Raw genomic sequence first — 17,715 nt, forward strand, 5'->3', positions numbered from 1 at the left:
GATCCATTTATCCTGATGACCTAGATAAATGGAGGTCTCAAAGTACCTCGCTTTTTCAAGATTTTTTTACTAAGAACTATATTATGGAATCAAATTTCCTGCAGGATGGTAGTATTTTGGAGCTTACCGATATTAAAATCTCAAGGAATAGAAAGTATAATATTTGTTCTTAAAGGCAGTCTCAACTGCTATTCCCTTGGTGCGAGGGATCGATAGAAGTCATCAGGCATAAGGTAAGTTCGTTTGCCACCTTCCTTTGAAATTTTATTTATCTCTGTGGTGAATGCAACATTTAACAGGTTCATATTTCGACCGATATATTTTAATGCAACGTGGCACAGAACGAGTTTACCGCCGTATTTACCATCGGTTTAATAGCGGAGTAGGATCCTACTAATCCGTCGTCGAATATCCTGTCAAAAAATAGTACTATATTATAAACAGATAATTATTTTTATTGTCAAATAGATTTGAGCTTATAACCTCTTGTACGTAATTCAGGATAGTAAAACAATAAGCCAGCTCTTATTCATCCTGTATTAATTATATTCATTAAAAGATACTAAGAGGTTTAAAAGCGTCCAAATTATTCAACTAATTAAATGAGTCGAAAATAATGAAACAGAGGACTTTGATCTTATACAATACAGCCAGTTGTAGATCCTTTCGATTGGCATGCAATTTATTTTGCTATTGGAAAGCTATAAGTATAAATTAACAAGTATAAATCTCAGTGTCACCTATTAGGTTCCTTACCATTTTACAGTTCCCTCTAAAAAATAAATCGTGAAAAATATAAACACCGACACAGACAACCTGTTAAATATATATTTTTTATAAATACTAACTTACCTAAATTCAAAGGTTTCTTTGGTATAATGTAATACTATAATATAATGATTCTAATATAAATTAAAAAAAAGAAGGAAAATAAATATCACCTCTTTATTATATCATAAATACATAGTACATCCAATACGATCAGATAATTACAAGTTTCAAACATAAGCAGAGTTTAGGGAAAATTCAAGTTAAATATATTTTGATGGTATTTCACTAAGCATCTGATCCTTTCTCGAGACCTACTTATCTGTTTGATTTATAGAACGAAAACATAAAAAGAGGTACCTAGTTAGCAATATAATTTATAGAATATAACATCTTGTTAGTAGTTTTTATCCCTCCAATTTTCTTACGTGATAGCCGTATGTTTTCTTGTTACGAGGTCGGTGTCCAATCTGCATAATATTAACGTTATAGAGACAGAGCTAACACATTCTGATCCTATTATATTAGTATTTATCAACTGAAATTGTGAAAGCAAGAATAAATTTAGTTATTTATTTTCATGTCAATATTAAATGTACACTCTGTATAAAATATATATTTAAATATAACAAATATACGAAAAAACCTACAAATATGTGACAGTAGGTACTTGTAAATCTGTATATATCTGTTGACGTAGACATTGAATGCTAAGTAACTAAAATGTTTCTATTGAAATTTGAAGCCTTTGTTGCCCTGTTGAGTGAAATAAAATACTGTTTTTATTTAAACAGCTGAATATGTTTAATTCCCTTATTTTTTCGTCACATTTAATTAACATTGCTGAAAAATTTGCAACAAATATGTACTTGATGTCAAAAACACTCTATTTATTCTTTCTAAGAAGTGTTTTGAACTTTTCTTTTTATCGTTTTCCTGCTTGCTCTGGAACTGCGTACCAAGACTCGAAGATTTAATAAAGCCACTGCACATCATCAGTGACAAGAATAACGAGACACAGACATGAGAAATCGTAAACAATTATGCCACCATGAAAAACGTGAGAGCATAATAAATTTCTTTGTGATTACAGAGGATTAGGTGTGTACTTCCGACTAGTGACCCTAATAGACATTTTCTTAAATGAAATAACAAACATTAACTCTATTACCGTTCTGAAATGAGATACTTAAAAGATAAACGAGCGATTGTATTATCTTAACAACTTATTTACTTTGTCAAGGATCATTTATTTTCTGAATATTTCGTATTGTATCGATGATACCTAATACTTATATATAATTTTATGGTGAACTTTTGTTACTTATTGTAATTAAAATACAAATTTACTTCTACTGCTTGTAATATTTTAAATGCATTGTTTAAAATGAGTATAATAAAGTGTAGTCACTCAACTTGTCATCGTCTCCATAATTAATGTTTTTTTTTAATATCATGATAATAGATTGTATTATTTACAATTAAGTATTATGCATATATTCATCAATAAGTGTCATAAAATGAGGCGATAAAGTTCTGTTAGTACATTTGGTGCAATCAACAATGGTTTTAATAAAATATCTGTTGGAATAAACTTTGGAGCTGCTTCAATCTCATCTGTTATCATATTCTCACTATAAAAGTTATATTAAGTAGATAATACGTATAATATCTATAGGTATAACATTTTATGATACGTATGTTTTATGAACGTTACAAATACAGGTTAAGTAATATATATGACTTCGTCAATTTAAGATTACGCGCATGGAGACTTTAATAGGTTAAACGTCTGAGAGAAAATTTCTAGCCCGATAAAAGCAGGTAAGCGTTATGAAATTGATGTAACATCTTAATAGCGTACTTGCATCAAATTTATGTTCTTTGAATACAATATACAATATATATTGTATTTAACAGAAGCTATGAAAGCTTTGATTAATAAAGTTACAACATAAAGGTTTATGTTATCTATTAACTCTTAAGGTAGGTTAGGTAGGTAGATTTTGTGCAAATTTACCCCCATGAGTAAAGAGTACTTCTGCCTCAACAATTTCCTCCTCCAAGCAGTTTTCTTTGTAGACTGTGATTCAGTTGGACCGCGAGATATATTAGAAAAATTACAGAGTACAGAGCCATGATGTCTATCTAGACATCATGGCTCTGTACTCTGTAATTTTTTTTTAGCCATCTGGCTAAGCATTAGGAATTATAACAGCATCTCATATCTCTATTACATGATGACAGTACTGTTTATGAACTTAACAACTTAACATCAGGACAGTTTGTTCAACATTTCAGTCAAATGGAAAAAAAATATAATTAGCACTGGATTATATATTTTGTTACATCCAAAGACAGATGAACTATACTGTAATTTAAAAAGAAATATTCACATATATAGATGTTCAAGAAAACATGAGAGCTAATATATATTGTCATAATAAATATTATAATGCACAATAATATTACAGTTGAAATTGCTTATAATTTATTTAGACCACGTATTAAAAAAATAATAGTGGAGATATTGTAATTTAATATACTGCTGTTCCTATACATCATCATCATCATCATCATCATCATCAGCCCACTGCAGTCCACTGCTGGACATAAGCATATTCCTATACATAAACATAAAATACTACGTAAATATAAAAGTTTTCTCTTATCAGTTTATAGAAAATAAAATGAGAACAAAATTAAGGCTAACTAATGGGAAATAATAATACAACGTTTATCGAACAACACAAACCCATTCCTTTTATTTTTCCGTAACGAGGCTTATCTGGCTCCCTATTTGCAAATATCTTTCACTTCTATCTATCCTGTTATTTGTTCCTTTTATACAAAAGGTTTCTTTGAATTACATCGTGGAGCGTCTGTAAGTAGGAAAAACCTATTGAATTTCAGACAAACGTCGGAATACAATTCGGCAGGTGGTAGCGAAGCGACAGGGCAAGAAATTGTAATTTCCTCAACAACCATTAGCAAGTTTCCTGTCCATTGTATGATGATAGCAGCTAGTGGCCGTCATAGTTGAATGTGAGATTAATGGCCCGCCTAGCGTTATTGAGGCGATGTCCAGTCATTTTGCCGTAACAAAAGCTTGTGGACATCTTTTATCAGTTGCTTTCCGGTAGTCTTTATTGCATCCAATTGGCACTAAATTCTTTTCCGTCTGGAAATTTTACTAATAATTCGTTGTAAGATCAGGAACTCATAGGACGGATTCAATCCGCGTTAGCCCCATGATTGAAAAGTGAAGTAAGATCTATAAAAAAGCTATTGCTTTTAGGACATGGATCTCGCTCTAATTCACCAGTTATTTTATAGTTCCCACTGCACCAACAAATCGCACCGGTGCATCAATCGCATAAGCCGCGGTAAATTCCTGGCTCTGTGAAAAGGAACTCATCAAAGGACGTATTTTTTTAAGTTTCTATAATACACTTGTAGTACTTGTACATTATAGTGCATTAAGTAGATATAATACAGAAGGATCTTCTGTCCAGCCTAGTCACAATTATCAAGCGCAGCTATTGTGAGAACCTACATAATTAAAGCTACATGACGGTAAAGAAATCCCACTCGACTAAAAGAGCGCTATGAGTTCTTATCCTAAAAATTACGATCGCAGGTACTATATGTTTACATGGTATATGCCAATTATTTGCCTATTCAAACACAACTAACATAGTGAGACAGCACATTTCTGTGCCCTTTGAAATTTTATCTAGTCAAATCATCATGCCAAGGATATCATAAAATTGCCTCTTTGATCCCCTTTATTCCCCTATCAGCCGCATACTTCAGGCACGTGTGCGTTGTAGCTTGCAGTGGTCTATTATATTCTGACAACTATAATGTGCAGTTATGGTTCGCCTCTGTACGTGGATTTTCCATGTTTCTCTGAGTATTTTTTTTTAAGTTTATCTCCAATGATGTTGCAATTTTAACCATGATCCTTTATATTTATAGAATGTAAAAGATGACACGGCAATAAAACTTTATACAAATATCAGTGAAGATTAAAGATTTTACGGAATAGTATAGTAATGAATACATGCATGTACATATATACTTTTCTTGTAGCATGCAATTCCGTACAGGTATGGCTCCCTAAAATACATTTGGAACAAATGTACGTCGTAATTTCTCCCTTTTTAGCGCAGCCTAATTGTATCAGAATGAGGAAATGACTTACGTAATCTTTCTTCGACAAGTTACTGAGTGCCGCTAATAGGCTTACAACTTCGAGAGCGATATGATTATACAATGTACGATTAATCACTTCTACAAGTCAAAACGTACATACAACAATAGCTAAGATACGAATTTATAAAACTGAATATATTTTTATACAATAATATGTTGTCTTGTATGATTGATAACAGTAAGTTATAAAAGGGTCGTGTTAGCTACAACAAATTTATATTGAATAAACCCTTTTCAAAGCACAATTTTGTATGAAACATCAATGTTACATAGAATTAGTGTGTGTATGATGTTTTTTTTTCGAAACTACTACAGAATGGTAGGTATCCATCCGCCGCAATAATATGTAATAAAAAATATTAATAAAGTAAATAGTAAATAATATATACTAATAAATGGTTATGGATAATGGATATGGTTAAAGAAAATAATAGTAGTAGTATATAAAAAAATATATGGCGTTGTAGTCAAAGTTGTTTTTAACAACAATACCAGTTATATACAAAAATTTGTTTTCTTAAATATTATTGACACTTTGGTATTTAACTACCAAAGTCTCAATGATATTTATATATACATAATACAAACAAATACTATACAAACTAACTTCAGTGGCTGCATTAATCCCAATACAATATTGATTTTTTTATAAGAATGTATTGATATTTCGTATTAATATATCGTATACATATTTATTCACTTATTTATACAAATTGTATTTGACTTACCTTTAATTTTGTAATAAAATATCACAATCATCGTTACATTTCAGTAGAGATGCGAAATGTGTATGTAACACGGTTTCTTGAAAATGCCTGCTTATTTGTTTACCTACATGCGATACTTTGTGATCCCTAAATGGACCTCTAAAATCGGCTTTTGTGCTTATGGTCAAAGGTGTTTTTCACTAAAACACCTTTTACGCAAAAGGTTCATTTTGTATAATGGTGTGATCTGATAAAACATGTGTTTTTTTAAATTGTTCTGCTCATTGGAAGTTGCGGTTATAATACAGTATCATTAATTCCATCCTTCAATTGTTTTTGTAGTTGGGTATAATACCTATATTATTATCCGTATAGCCATAATACCGCTATATAATTCTTAATTCATAGTTTTCTTGACCCATGTTGTGCTAGGTGATTTTTTATTCATAAACAAGCTGGCTGCTCACCTGATCGTAAGTGGCAACCGTCGCTAATGTCCATGAACAGCACCACGGACATGCTATCATCATATTATCCACGTAGTACTCATCAAGCATTGCCATTCCAGAAGACTGTTATGCAACTCTATCCTATAATAAAAGATAATAAGAAACATAGAATAAGAACTAAGTAATAAATAACCACCTGAGGAAATAGACGTAAATGTCATATAATAAGAATAACTATCTCTAAGGCCACCTAAAAACCAATGTGTCTTTAAAATACCATGTGATTATTATACATCTCTAACTGTCTTACTTATTATCCTCTTGCATTTAAATTTTTTATAAAATAATATTTTTTATGTACTTGTAACTACAATAAGATTATAACTATTAATTTTATTTATTATCAAATTGTAAAAACATGATATAAAAATTTCTCAAGTTATTTTATACAAATACGTGACTGGATTAGCCGGTAGTCGACTATCTCACTCAAGGATCATTGATATGCAACAAGAACTGGCGTAGACTAGCCTTAAAATCCAAAGGATCAACGCTACTTATGGAAGTTTACAACAGGATCCTGAACCGTGTAGTTAATCCTGTAGAAACTTGATATATTCGTGCCAGCTCCTTTGCAGTTAATGAACAAAGTACCTATGTGTTGAATCGCAACCTGTTGCCCTTGTGTATGAGATACTTTGTTTAATGGTATTGTACTCTGATAGCGGTAAAGTACCTACATTTAATTATAGGTACATACTAACTCGTTATGAAGAATACATGACTTTTCTAGAAATCTATCCAAATCCAACTTAAAAACGAACTAGGCTCTCACTAGATACTGGGAATTGATTATGTTGAGTTTGTTCATTATTTATAGGTATATTCTAATAACATTAACAGTTAAATTTTAAGTGATTTATTCCTGTTCGATTTTATTTTATGTAACATAATATTAAAGTATACAATTTAGAATACATACTAAAAATAAAACAGAAAGGCAAAGCAATGAAGGAGTCCTTACGTCGTTAGACTGAGCCGTCTATGTTCATTGAATAAAATAAATTCATAATTATCAATGTAATGTTTGTTTTGTTACAGAAACACGGATCCCGTATGAAATGCTCGGCGTGCAAAATCGTCGCGCATACAGCATGTATCGATATACTAATGGATAGAGTGCAATTCACTTGCAAACCCACATTTCGTGACGTGGGCGTCAGACAGTATCGTGAGCAAACAATCACTCACCACCACTGGGTGCATCGGAGGTCAGAGAAGGGCAAGTGCAAGGCTTGTGGAAAGGTGAGTGTGCTTAAAAAAAACAACGTAACTAATTCTGATGGATATTTGTATATAGAGATTGTTTGTCTTTTATTTTTCGTCTCTAACTCTATAATGTTAATAATAATTACTCACATTATCTCAACCCATAAAAGATTTATAGCACATCTAACTAAGAAGATTTGCGGAGTTTACTACACATCAAATATACAGGATCATATCAGACGAGATCTTAGTGAAGTAATTTTATGGGATTACTTTTCATTTCTACCTTTTATACATAACAATATTATATTTAAATATGATACTGTATTTATGATAATGTAATAAGACTGAAATCGCAAAACTGGCATCGTATGTATTAGCTGTCAAAATTCGTACATATTGTCTCTTGTTTTGTTACAACATAATAATATTTTCTAAGAGTTCCATATATATTTAATAAAAGGAGAAAGATTAACCACCTAAAAACATTCACAACTATCGCTGAAATTTAAAAATAAAAACTTAAACTTTTTAAATATACCTATTTATAAACTTAAAAAAAACTGGGTGTACTTGTAAAATACCAACAACTAGTACTAGAATTTATTAATATCGATATTTATATATCGATATTAATCGATTATCGATCGATCGAATATATTAATTATCCATATAATTAATCGACTCTTAACACAAATAATTTTATGGTAAATGAAAGTTTACCTCTATGTATTTTTATGTCATCCTTCGAGTGCATTGAAATGTGTTTTTATTGATAGTACAAATCAGATAAACTTAATAAAGCAGACGTTGTCAGACTTCGACATAAAACCAAATGAGAGACAGGACGACACATTGTATCTAACAATTAACAGTGTAATTAAAATAAATCTAACAAAAATATTTCATTGTCTAATTTTGTATTAATACGTGGTTTCGACAACAAAATATCTTAAGAATGTGAATAATGTAGAAAGAAATCATATATCTATTATTTACTTTATGTAATAATAGTTATTCATCATGTTTTTATGTATTAGGCCTCTCGTAATCGGCAAATAATAACAATTTTTAGTAAATTTTAGGTCTTCGTTTTAGTTATATGTCCAAAAGTAAAAAAACATATCACATTTTAAGTATATTATTAAACTTCACTTACTGTATCGATCCATTAAATTGCATGACAAAAATCTATAGTCACAGTTAATCGTTTCACATGCGCAAGCATAATTTATGTATACTATAACCAAGTATGATATATATTTGGTTGGTTTTGTCCACAATTAATTTTAAATCTTAACATAATATATATATAAGTAGCGTGTTGAAAAATGATTCCACATTATATTACTGACATTACTTTAGTTTTGCTGAAATTCCTACTGTACCTTATCATTATGGTAGCTGTTATATTTATTGCCACAAAACAAACGTAAAACAACAGCAATAAAATTATCAGAATAAGTTACGTACATAACTGAATCTGTAATAATTAAAGATTCAATTGTTTTTATATCAATCCCACACAGTCTGCAGGGAGAAGTAAAAGATAATGAGAAAAGTTTTCAAAGACCCACCTATGCCCATTAACATTTCAACCGCACGCTGCGTGTGAAATACAAGTACCATTTACCTATTCAGCGCCAAGTTGATCAAAATCAAGCGATGATTTATTTCAGCCGTGGAACCTATTACATTATTTAAAAACTTTTAACTTCGAACAATATTAGAAACCGATTAATTTAAAATTGCACAAAAAACCTATACACATCACAAAATTAATATAAAATCAGCCTGTTATATCTTCTGGAAAGTATTATTTATATAATATTTTCCAGCAGGGGAGTAGTCAGTATTAAATACTAACAGTATTTAATATCGATATATACGGCACCTCGAAAGTCACGAAATAAACTATACTTCAAATCTTAATTCAGAACCGAGTATAACATGCCATTAAAATACCATAAAGTAAAGTTTTTGTTTAGAATTTTATTATTCTGCAAAAGACTTTGAAGAGTATTTGAAGATGAAAAGGAATCGTGACATAAGTTTTTTTTACTCTTTTAGAGAACAAAGTTACAAAACTTTTAAATATTTACTACAGCTTCAAGAATTTCAATTAAAAAAAAGTATATTGATATATATATATTTCATTTTTATATTTGAATTTTAGGCTTTAATAATGTTGGAGAGTATACCACAATACTAAATATTACTCATTCAAGACTCGAGATGTAATTACCTACCTACATTGTGTAAACTGCAGTTTGTGTAGTAACTACTTTAATCGTCTGTGGTGCAGTGCTGTGGTTAAATGAAGTTTCTAAGCACGTAATATTATTTAAACATCCAATTTTAGTCTAATGTTACAGTCTTCTTTAATAGTAATAATATAAGAGACATTATTATTATGAAAGAAGACTTTTACATAATACATACTACATACATACCTAGTAATTGATTGTACTAATATTATAAAAACGAAAATTCGTTTATTTGACGTTATTAATCGGAAACAAAAGTAGCCAATATTATCTTTATGTCACACAGATTATGTATACCTAACCCCGCTCACTCATAAACAAAGTTATATTAACTATTATAGTGTATCGTAACATTCTTTGAAATGTTGAAAATAGGCGTTAGATAGAAGTTTGGCATATTTATGCATTCTATCAGGAGATAATAAACAAATAGGTTTCGAATAGTATAATTACTCCAAATATTTCTTACACATAGAAGCGCTTACTTAGTGCAAGCAGATACTTAGTGATTGCAATCATAGAAGAAAATAAAAGGAAACATGACGATGAGTGCAATTGATATTGAAAGTCAAATTAATGGGGTGGACGACGAACGTAAATGGCTTGTCGTAGATACCATGTAATTAATGGAATAACTCAAGTGCAAGCCAAATGCAAGGTAACTGTGGTTAAAGGATCGATAGGTTATTCACCCTAAAGATTGTTAAGGGGAAACGACTAAAAGAATGGGAAACAACGTCATATGTATACGTCGTGTAGCCAATCTATTTGACTAAAAACAACTTAAGAACACAGGTTTTATGCAAAATTTTATGATTTTAACATAGATATGAATGAATCCTTATTATTTTATATTATTTATTTTATATATATTATTAGTCTATACTAAGGTATTTCTGTAGTTCGAAAATAAATACTGAAAATAACTGTTTAATTTTCTATAATTTAGATTAAACTGTACGAAACTTAAGTGTTAGCGCATACAAAGCAATTACTTAATTTATATATAATATACATGTCAATCCAACAAAATAAAATTAAATCTTAAAAGTATCTTGTTTATAAAATATAGACTATAATGCATAATTAGTATTACATTAACAACTAAAAGTCAAATTTACTAAATATTTCATTATTTTCTATACAAAAAAACATTGACATACTCTATTATAATGTTTACTTCATACTTTTTTATAAATATTGTATTTTTTGAATAGGTAAAACTTAGAAATATATGGTTCTTAAATATTTTATCTACAACTATAATACAGCAAGAATTAAAATTACGTAGTTTGCGTGAATATATATACAAATCTGTCACGGGGATAATACTATGTATGAGTGATATGGAAAACGCGCCCTCGCAACTACGAGCTGCGGCGGGCGGCGGGCGGTGGGTCCTACAACTCAGCGTAGAGGCTAAGCACGCTCGCCCGCCCGCTCCCGCCCAACGCTCTGTCAAGCTGAAATCATTTGCATTTACCTCGCATTTGGCTCGCCTGCGTCACGACACGAACGCTAGAAGCATAAAGCGAAATTAAAACTTCATTTTTAATGACGTGTTAGCATATCATACCGCATAGCTAGCTTGCACTACTTGCTTGATTTTAAGTCGTTAAAAAGAGGTTTGTAGGTAACATTGTGAAATTATGTTGATGCAACATAAGCTAAGTTGTATTATTTATGCATCAAGATTATGTACCATTTGTAGTAGTAGTAAAATGTATTAAGGGGGTCTTCCTATGTGACGGCCTGTTTTTTAGGGATATTTTAGGATTTTTTTTCTACGACCAGTAAATATTTAGAGCTTCAAGTTTTTTATCATTTATTAACACATATTTGGACAGTATAAATATAAAATTTCAGCTAAAAATATTCAGTCAAACTAGAGTTACAGCGCTCTGAACACCCCCGCCTCGAAAAAAAGAGCTCCCACTTCCTCCACGATTCCGGCTGATTGGCTTATCTGAAAAAAAAAAAAAAAAAAAAAAACGGCGTTTTAATTTGTAGGCTTAAAAGCACGGAATGACCTATAATCAAATGAATATAAAAAAAATTGGATTTTTGATAGACATTTGAAATAAAAGTTGCAAATTAGGCGTTTTTTTTTTTTGTTTTTTGCTATAAAAAAATCGAAGTTTTGAAAATTTCATGCGTTTACATATATTGAGTGTACCCTGTAAATTTCAAGTAATTCGGTCCAGCCGTTTCTGAGATACAATGGAGGAAAGTTTGAAAAACACAGTTTTGAGAAAAACGCGTTTAAAGTTTCAAGTCCGTTAAAAACTATTAAAATATCAACTTACTCTCAATCGGCGATGCCTGGTCCATAGAGTATTCCTTCCTCTTCCTCGTGAAACTCTTTTAAAGCAGATTGTTCAGCTCTTGAGTCAATCCTGGCTTGTTTAACGACATCACTTACGCGCCGCTCAGAGCGTAAGATTCGCTTTTCATACCGTTTCTCAACATACGCTTGGGCTTCACGACCAACAGGGCATCCCATAATCGACATAACTTTTAAAATACCTTGAAAACCTTCATTAAAGATAATAACTGCTAAGTAGCTAGCAATTTCAACAACTTTGGGACCAGAATGAAGATGTTTAGGAGCGAAAGTCCAAATCAAAGAATTCAAAGATTCGTTATTGTTTTGTGTCTCTGCTCCTAAACAACGAATTAATAATTCGTCTTTCGATAAATCTTCGAAAACCGGTTTGATAGCTTCTTGGACTTGCGGAATTAGAGGTGGTTTATCGTGATGAAATTGGTCCAGTTCATTATTAGCTTCAGCCTTACGCCATTTACACCAACTGTCTTCGCCTTCTGGACAAAATTGATGCTGAGGGTTTTCATCAGAAGAACATTTGTGATAGTACGTTGCCCAAACTTCCTTTCTCATATCTTCAAGCGAATCTGGATGGCGTCGAATTGCTAATCCGTAGAATTTTGTAATTTCTTGGATAACTTTATCAGTAAGTTTACCTGCTCCTTTTCCTCCTATTCCTTTATTGGTTTTATCCTTTTTAACAGCCCGAAGTCGTGTTCCCATATATTATCTATATATACCCACACATTCTTTTTTTGTTACCGCAGTATCTCCATACGGTTTAGTATCTAGGATGTCCTTGAAAGTTTTGCTGTCACCGTCGCCAATGTATGTTAGATACTTTACGCCATATTTTTCTACAGACCTCAGAAACATTTTCGTGATGGCACTTATTTCCATTTTACCGGAACTTCCGGAATGGTTTATGGTGCATTCATCTACATGCGTTTTATACCACATCTCGTATTCTAAAGGATTTGTTTTTTTTTATTTTTCCACAAATTACATCCACCACAAAAACTACTCATGACCATGACATCTAAAACTTTCCCAGTGTACTTGCCGATCAACGTAGATACGCCGAGCAGAGATGAAAAGCCTCTTTTCTTCCAAGTACCGTCACCTGACACAATCAATTCATCCTGTGGTTTTCCTGATTCTTCATTCATAGTTTTTTTCTTGCGTAACAGCGAATGCCAATAAAGTATCACACAGTAAAGATGTAGCAATATGAATGTTTTCCAGTAGTGCAGTATAAGTAGAATTTGCAACACCCCAACACATGTCCATAAAGCTACAGAAAAGATTTACTCCTTCTTGACCAACTCCCAATAATCGCATCGCAAATACAAACCGACGATTAACCTCAAATGCATTTCCGATCAACGGGCCTGAGTTTATAACTGTCTGTTTTTCACACTCACACGATAAAATAATTTTAAAGCCTAGGCCTCGGAAACTTGATCGCGAAATAGACACGTCACTTTTACAAGTTTTACATATAACTATTTCAGAGATTGCAGCAAATACAGAAACAAACTCCAAAATGCAATATGCGAAATTCGAAGCGATGGGAACATTCATGTTCATGTTATTTTTAAGTTTTGTATCATTTTGGTGGGTAAAACGGTTTCCACAAAACTTTCTTTTTTTACTACGACCAGGATGAACATTTCCACTCGTACTTCCTTTCCGTCCACTCATTATGAAAAAAAATAATTTGTAGGTGTTGCTCTCTTCGAAGTTCAATCAAGACTAAAATAACTTCGGTAAAATATTATAACAATAGAAATTTCTGTTTAAGTCTGTAGAAACGTGTCTAAACTTGTATAAACAAATATATTAATAAAAGAGAGGCCAGGTATAAAGCCGACGGTACACAATAGGCCCGGTCTCTAACTGCCAACTCACCGCTCCGAACCGCTCTTTCTTTTACCTGCTGTATCTTTAAAATGACTTCGAATTTTCTAAAATCGCTTTACTACCGTATTCTAGACATGTTAAGGGAGCAATTAATGAAAAAAAAAAAAAATCGATTTTTTCAACCCATCACATAGGAAGACCCCCTTAATGCTAAGATTCTAGATATATCCACGTAGTAGATTTTTTTTAAATATACACTGGAATTTAATAGAAATGCCTCTTCATAGAGCTCAATGGGTTAATAGTACCTATCTCGGATACAATGTTGCACATTAATCGCTTGGTTACTAACACAGATGATATGGTTTTAATTAATTATCAAATATATAAGTAATATGCTTAATAAAGTTTATTACTGTGCTTTATTAAGCATATTACTTATATATTTGATAATTAATTATATTTAAGTAATTATCAATAACTGTTTACTTTAACTAAAATGTAAATTTAACTCTATGTATTGGAACATGTTGCATATTTATTATTAAAATGACGTTTTCAAAATTTCAACTAATAGACATTTTGAAGAACAATATTTAGTATTAAGAAGTTGTTTAAATATTACATATTAATAATTACGGCCTTTATCATCTGTAGAATAAAGTAATGCCATATTTTGTTTTCTTCTTTTATGTTGCATAGTTACGTGTTTGTATTTTGTGCATGTTGTGTGTTGCATGGTTGTTTTGTTGTCACAGTCATTCCGGCGCAGTTGCTGTGGTTCGTGCATATCAACACAAGAGTCAGTACACAGCCCTTTACGTGTAGACTATGAATTGTTGGACCGCGTGCGTATTATAATTCCTGTCTGTAGGCAGGTGCTACAATTAAACCTTGCTTTTTCCATTAAAAATCTAAAAGCTTTTACGGCTACAATATAATTCACTTTGTTATAATTTAAAATATACGAGTATAACGAAAATAAACGTTTACTTTACTAATCCGTAAATTAATAATGACTACCTATACTAATTAATGTTAATATGGTTTAGAAATATTTTCATAAAATTCTCGTATCACTAATGCACGTAAATTAAAATGTATTAATTACCTCTTATTATATTAGTAATTTAATAAAGAAATTTTATTTGCCAACAGTCGCTGCAAGCCAAACTATCTTTCAGCTCAAAAGAAATCGTGGCTCTCAGTTGTTCGTGGTGCAAAGATGCTTATCACAATAAAGAAAGTTGCTTCAATCTTCAGCGAATAGGAGAAGAGTGTTCATTAGGTAACTGACTATGAGCTTTTAACATTGTTTAATTAAGGATTGCTCTTAAATACATTAATATAAAAACAATATTTATTAGGTTCACAATCAAACATCTTAGTGCCGCCCTCGTGGATTGTAAAATTGCCAAGAAAAGGAAGTTTCAAATCTTCACTAAGAAAATCGCCTAAAAAGAAAAGTGCCTCAAAAAAGAAAGGAAAAGATTCAAAGAATGAGCAAAAAACATTTGTGATAAAACCAATACCATCCGTGAACGTGAGACCAGTGTTAGTTTTTATAAACCCCAAGAGTGGAGGCAACCAAGGCGCCAAACTTCTACAGAAATTTCAGTGGCTGCTGAATCCTCGACAGGTTTTTGACTTAACTCAAGGTGGACCAGGACCTGGGTAAATGCCTACTTTTGTTACAATTCTAAATTAAAATTTTTACCGCACTTATAAATACATAATTTAAATAAATATTAAAATCCTTGTTAGCAAAGGAGGACTTATTTCTAAAAGAGATCTCAAGAGAGCCTAAAATAGTGTCACATAAATGCAAATAACTGTAAGAAAATAAAAAGTTCAATATTTATGTTATATAAAATTAAGCTAAGCTTCGAATTCTATTGATTACATAATCATTGAACTCAGTTCAATTTATTGAATATGAAGATTACACGAATCTTGTCGAAAGAAAATGTTAATATCAGCAAGTTGCAAATTTGTAGGTAGTCGTTGACCATAAAAAGGAACATTTTTTTTATATATTGGAGACATAATGTTAATGGCATCTTTATTTTTTATTAGAGTAATGAATAATTATGTCGACTTACAATTATAGTGCTTACTTTCCTATCTCTAAAACTGTTTTGTCATGACGTTGCATTTATTATGAACTTTCTTTATTAAAATATTACATAGAAAGTAATACCTGCCTAAGTGCTGCGCTTTCTGTATAAAATGAGTACTTAATACCATTAACAGTACCTAATACCTTTAATCATAACAACGTCTACTAATATAATAGTTAGAACGTTTTTTCCGCCCCCACAGAAATTGCTTTATAGAATGTTTTATCCATATCTGCTTATTATAAATATCCTATATTCTGAACGTTAATCCTTGTTATGCCATGACATTTTTTGGACAATACAATATCCTGTTTGCGATGAGCAATCAAAAATTGGCATCGCCATGGGCACACAGATGCTTCTATAGTAATAATTACGTATATAGCTAAATATCTCATCTCAGATCAATAATTTAGAGAAACTATAATTAGACAAACATAACAGCATAGTCAGTACATCAAAAATATATTTCCTTTTTTGTAACGTTAGTAATTTTATAACAAATGTGTTACGTACGGACAAAATCGATACGTTTTTTTAAGTAATAAATCCATTATTATATGGGTCAAATAATAAACAACCCGATTAATACCTAAAGCTCAAGGAAACCCCACTGCAAGAATGGCCAGTGTTTTATTTCGTCGTTGTATAATGATCTTAGGAATTGTCGGGCTAATGGGAATTGATAAAGCCGTCTGAGCCGCCATTAAGTGCTCTTTAGAGCTACTGAAGCCCTTTCGACATTTTGTCGATCGATTTGATTCAATTGAAACATTCTTGTTCTATGTTATTAACAATAAAACTTTGCTAAAACGTGAAGAATTTATTGCTTAGTAGTCTTTTTTTAAAAACCATTAAATTACGAATAAAATGGATTTCATGAATTGATTTATGTTCGACATATCAATCTTTCAAAGTTCTCAAATTTATTAGTGATTTTTATCCACCTACACAATAAAATAATGCCTACAACAGTACTAAGCAAATATTATTTGTATAGTAACTATACAACGAGAGGATGTCATATGACCATATATCGCGATAAGAACTAACAATCTTACGACAATTTCAAAAGTGTACTAATATATTTCGTTGTATATTTTTAGATCGTGATTTTTAGTAATCTAATTTTAATTTTTGATTTTACCTTTATATAAATTATTGATTTTACTTTATATATAACATAAGCTTTCGCTAAAAGAGGACTTTAAAATAGCCAAAATTAATGACACCACGTGTGCAAAGTGGCGCCAAAAATTACTATTAAATGTAACAATTCCAAAAAATAGGCGTTGTATAGGATTTACCTAAAACCCACACAATTGTTGCAGGCTGGAATTATTTCGCAAAGTGCCTAATCTGCGCGTGCTGGCTTGCGGCGGAGACGGCACTGTTGGCTGGGTCTTGAGCGTTCTGGATCGCATAGCTTCAAGACCTGCTGTTGGTGTGCTACCCTTGGGCACTGGCAACGACCTCGCCAGGGCACTCGGCTGGGGTGGGGTACGTCAGTTTACTAATACTAACTAGTGGTACTTATTAGGTAGTCACTTATGTAGGTAATAATAGATAATTTCTATATTTCATAGTCCTGTGAAATAAGACTCACATATCTATTTATATACATTTTTAAGGAGTAATTTGGTCTTCAGTGGTAGATACTAGAACGATTACCCATAATTGAGACAGACCCTCTTGACCTCTAACTTCATCGAGGTGCTTGACTGGAAC

The 17,715-nt window shown here is 31.5% G+C and overlaps 1 protein-coding gene across 4 annotated transcripts in view; it reads left to right on the forward strand.

The window, feature by feature from the left end:
* The window catches only part of LOC131854734 (eye-specific diacylglycerol kinase-like), a 71,942-nt gene that overhangs the window by 37,674 nt on the left and 16,553 nt on the right, over positions 1 to 17,715 (forward strand). For all 4 annotated transcript variants that reach the window (XR_009358073.1, XM_059205872.1, XM_059205875.1 and 1 more), the window contains exons 3-6: positions 7,244 to 7,447; positions 15,026 to 15,155; positions 15,235 to 15,541; positions 17,319 to 17,487. Coding sequence is in view for 3 of the 4 variants with exons in the window: in XM_059205872.1 (XP_059061855.1) it covers positions 7,244 to 7,447; positions 15,026 to 15,155; positions 15,235 to 15,541; positions 17,319 to 17,487 (810 nt within the window). In the remaining variant the exon portion in view is untranslated. The remainder of the gene's footprint in view (positions 1 to 7,243; positions 7,448 to 15,025; positions 15,156 to 15,234; positions 15,542 to 17,318; positions 17,488 to 17,715) is intronic.

Source organism: Achroia grisella, unplaced genomic scaffold (genome assembly GCF_030625045.1).
Source record: "Achroia grisella isolate CSIRO2021 unplaced genomic scaffold, CSIRO_AGI_Agris_v1 utg1245, whole genome shotgun sequence".
NCBI lineage: Eukaryota > Metazoa > Arthropoda > Insecta > Lepidoptera > Pyralidae > Achroia > Achroia grisella.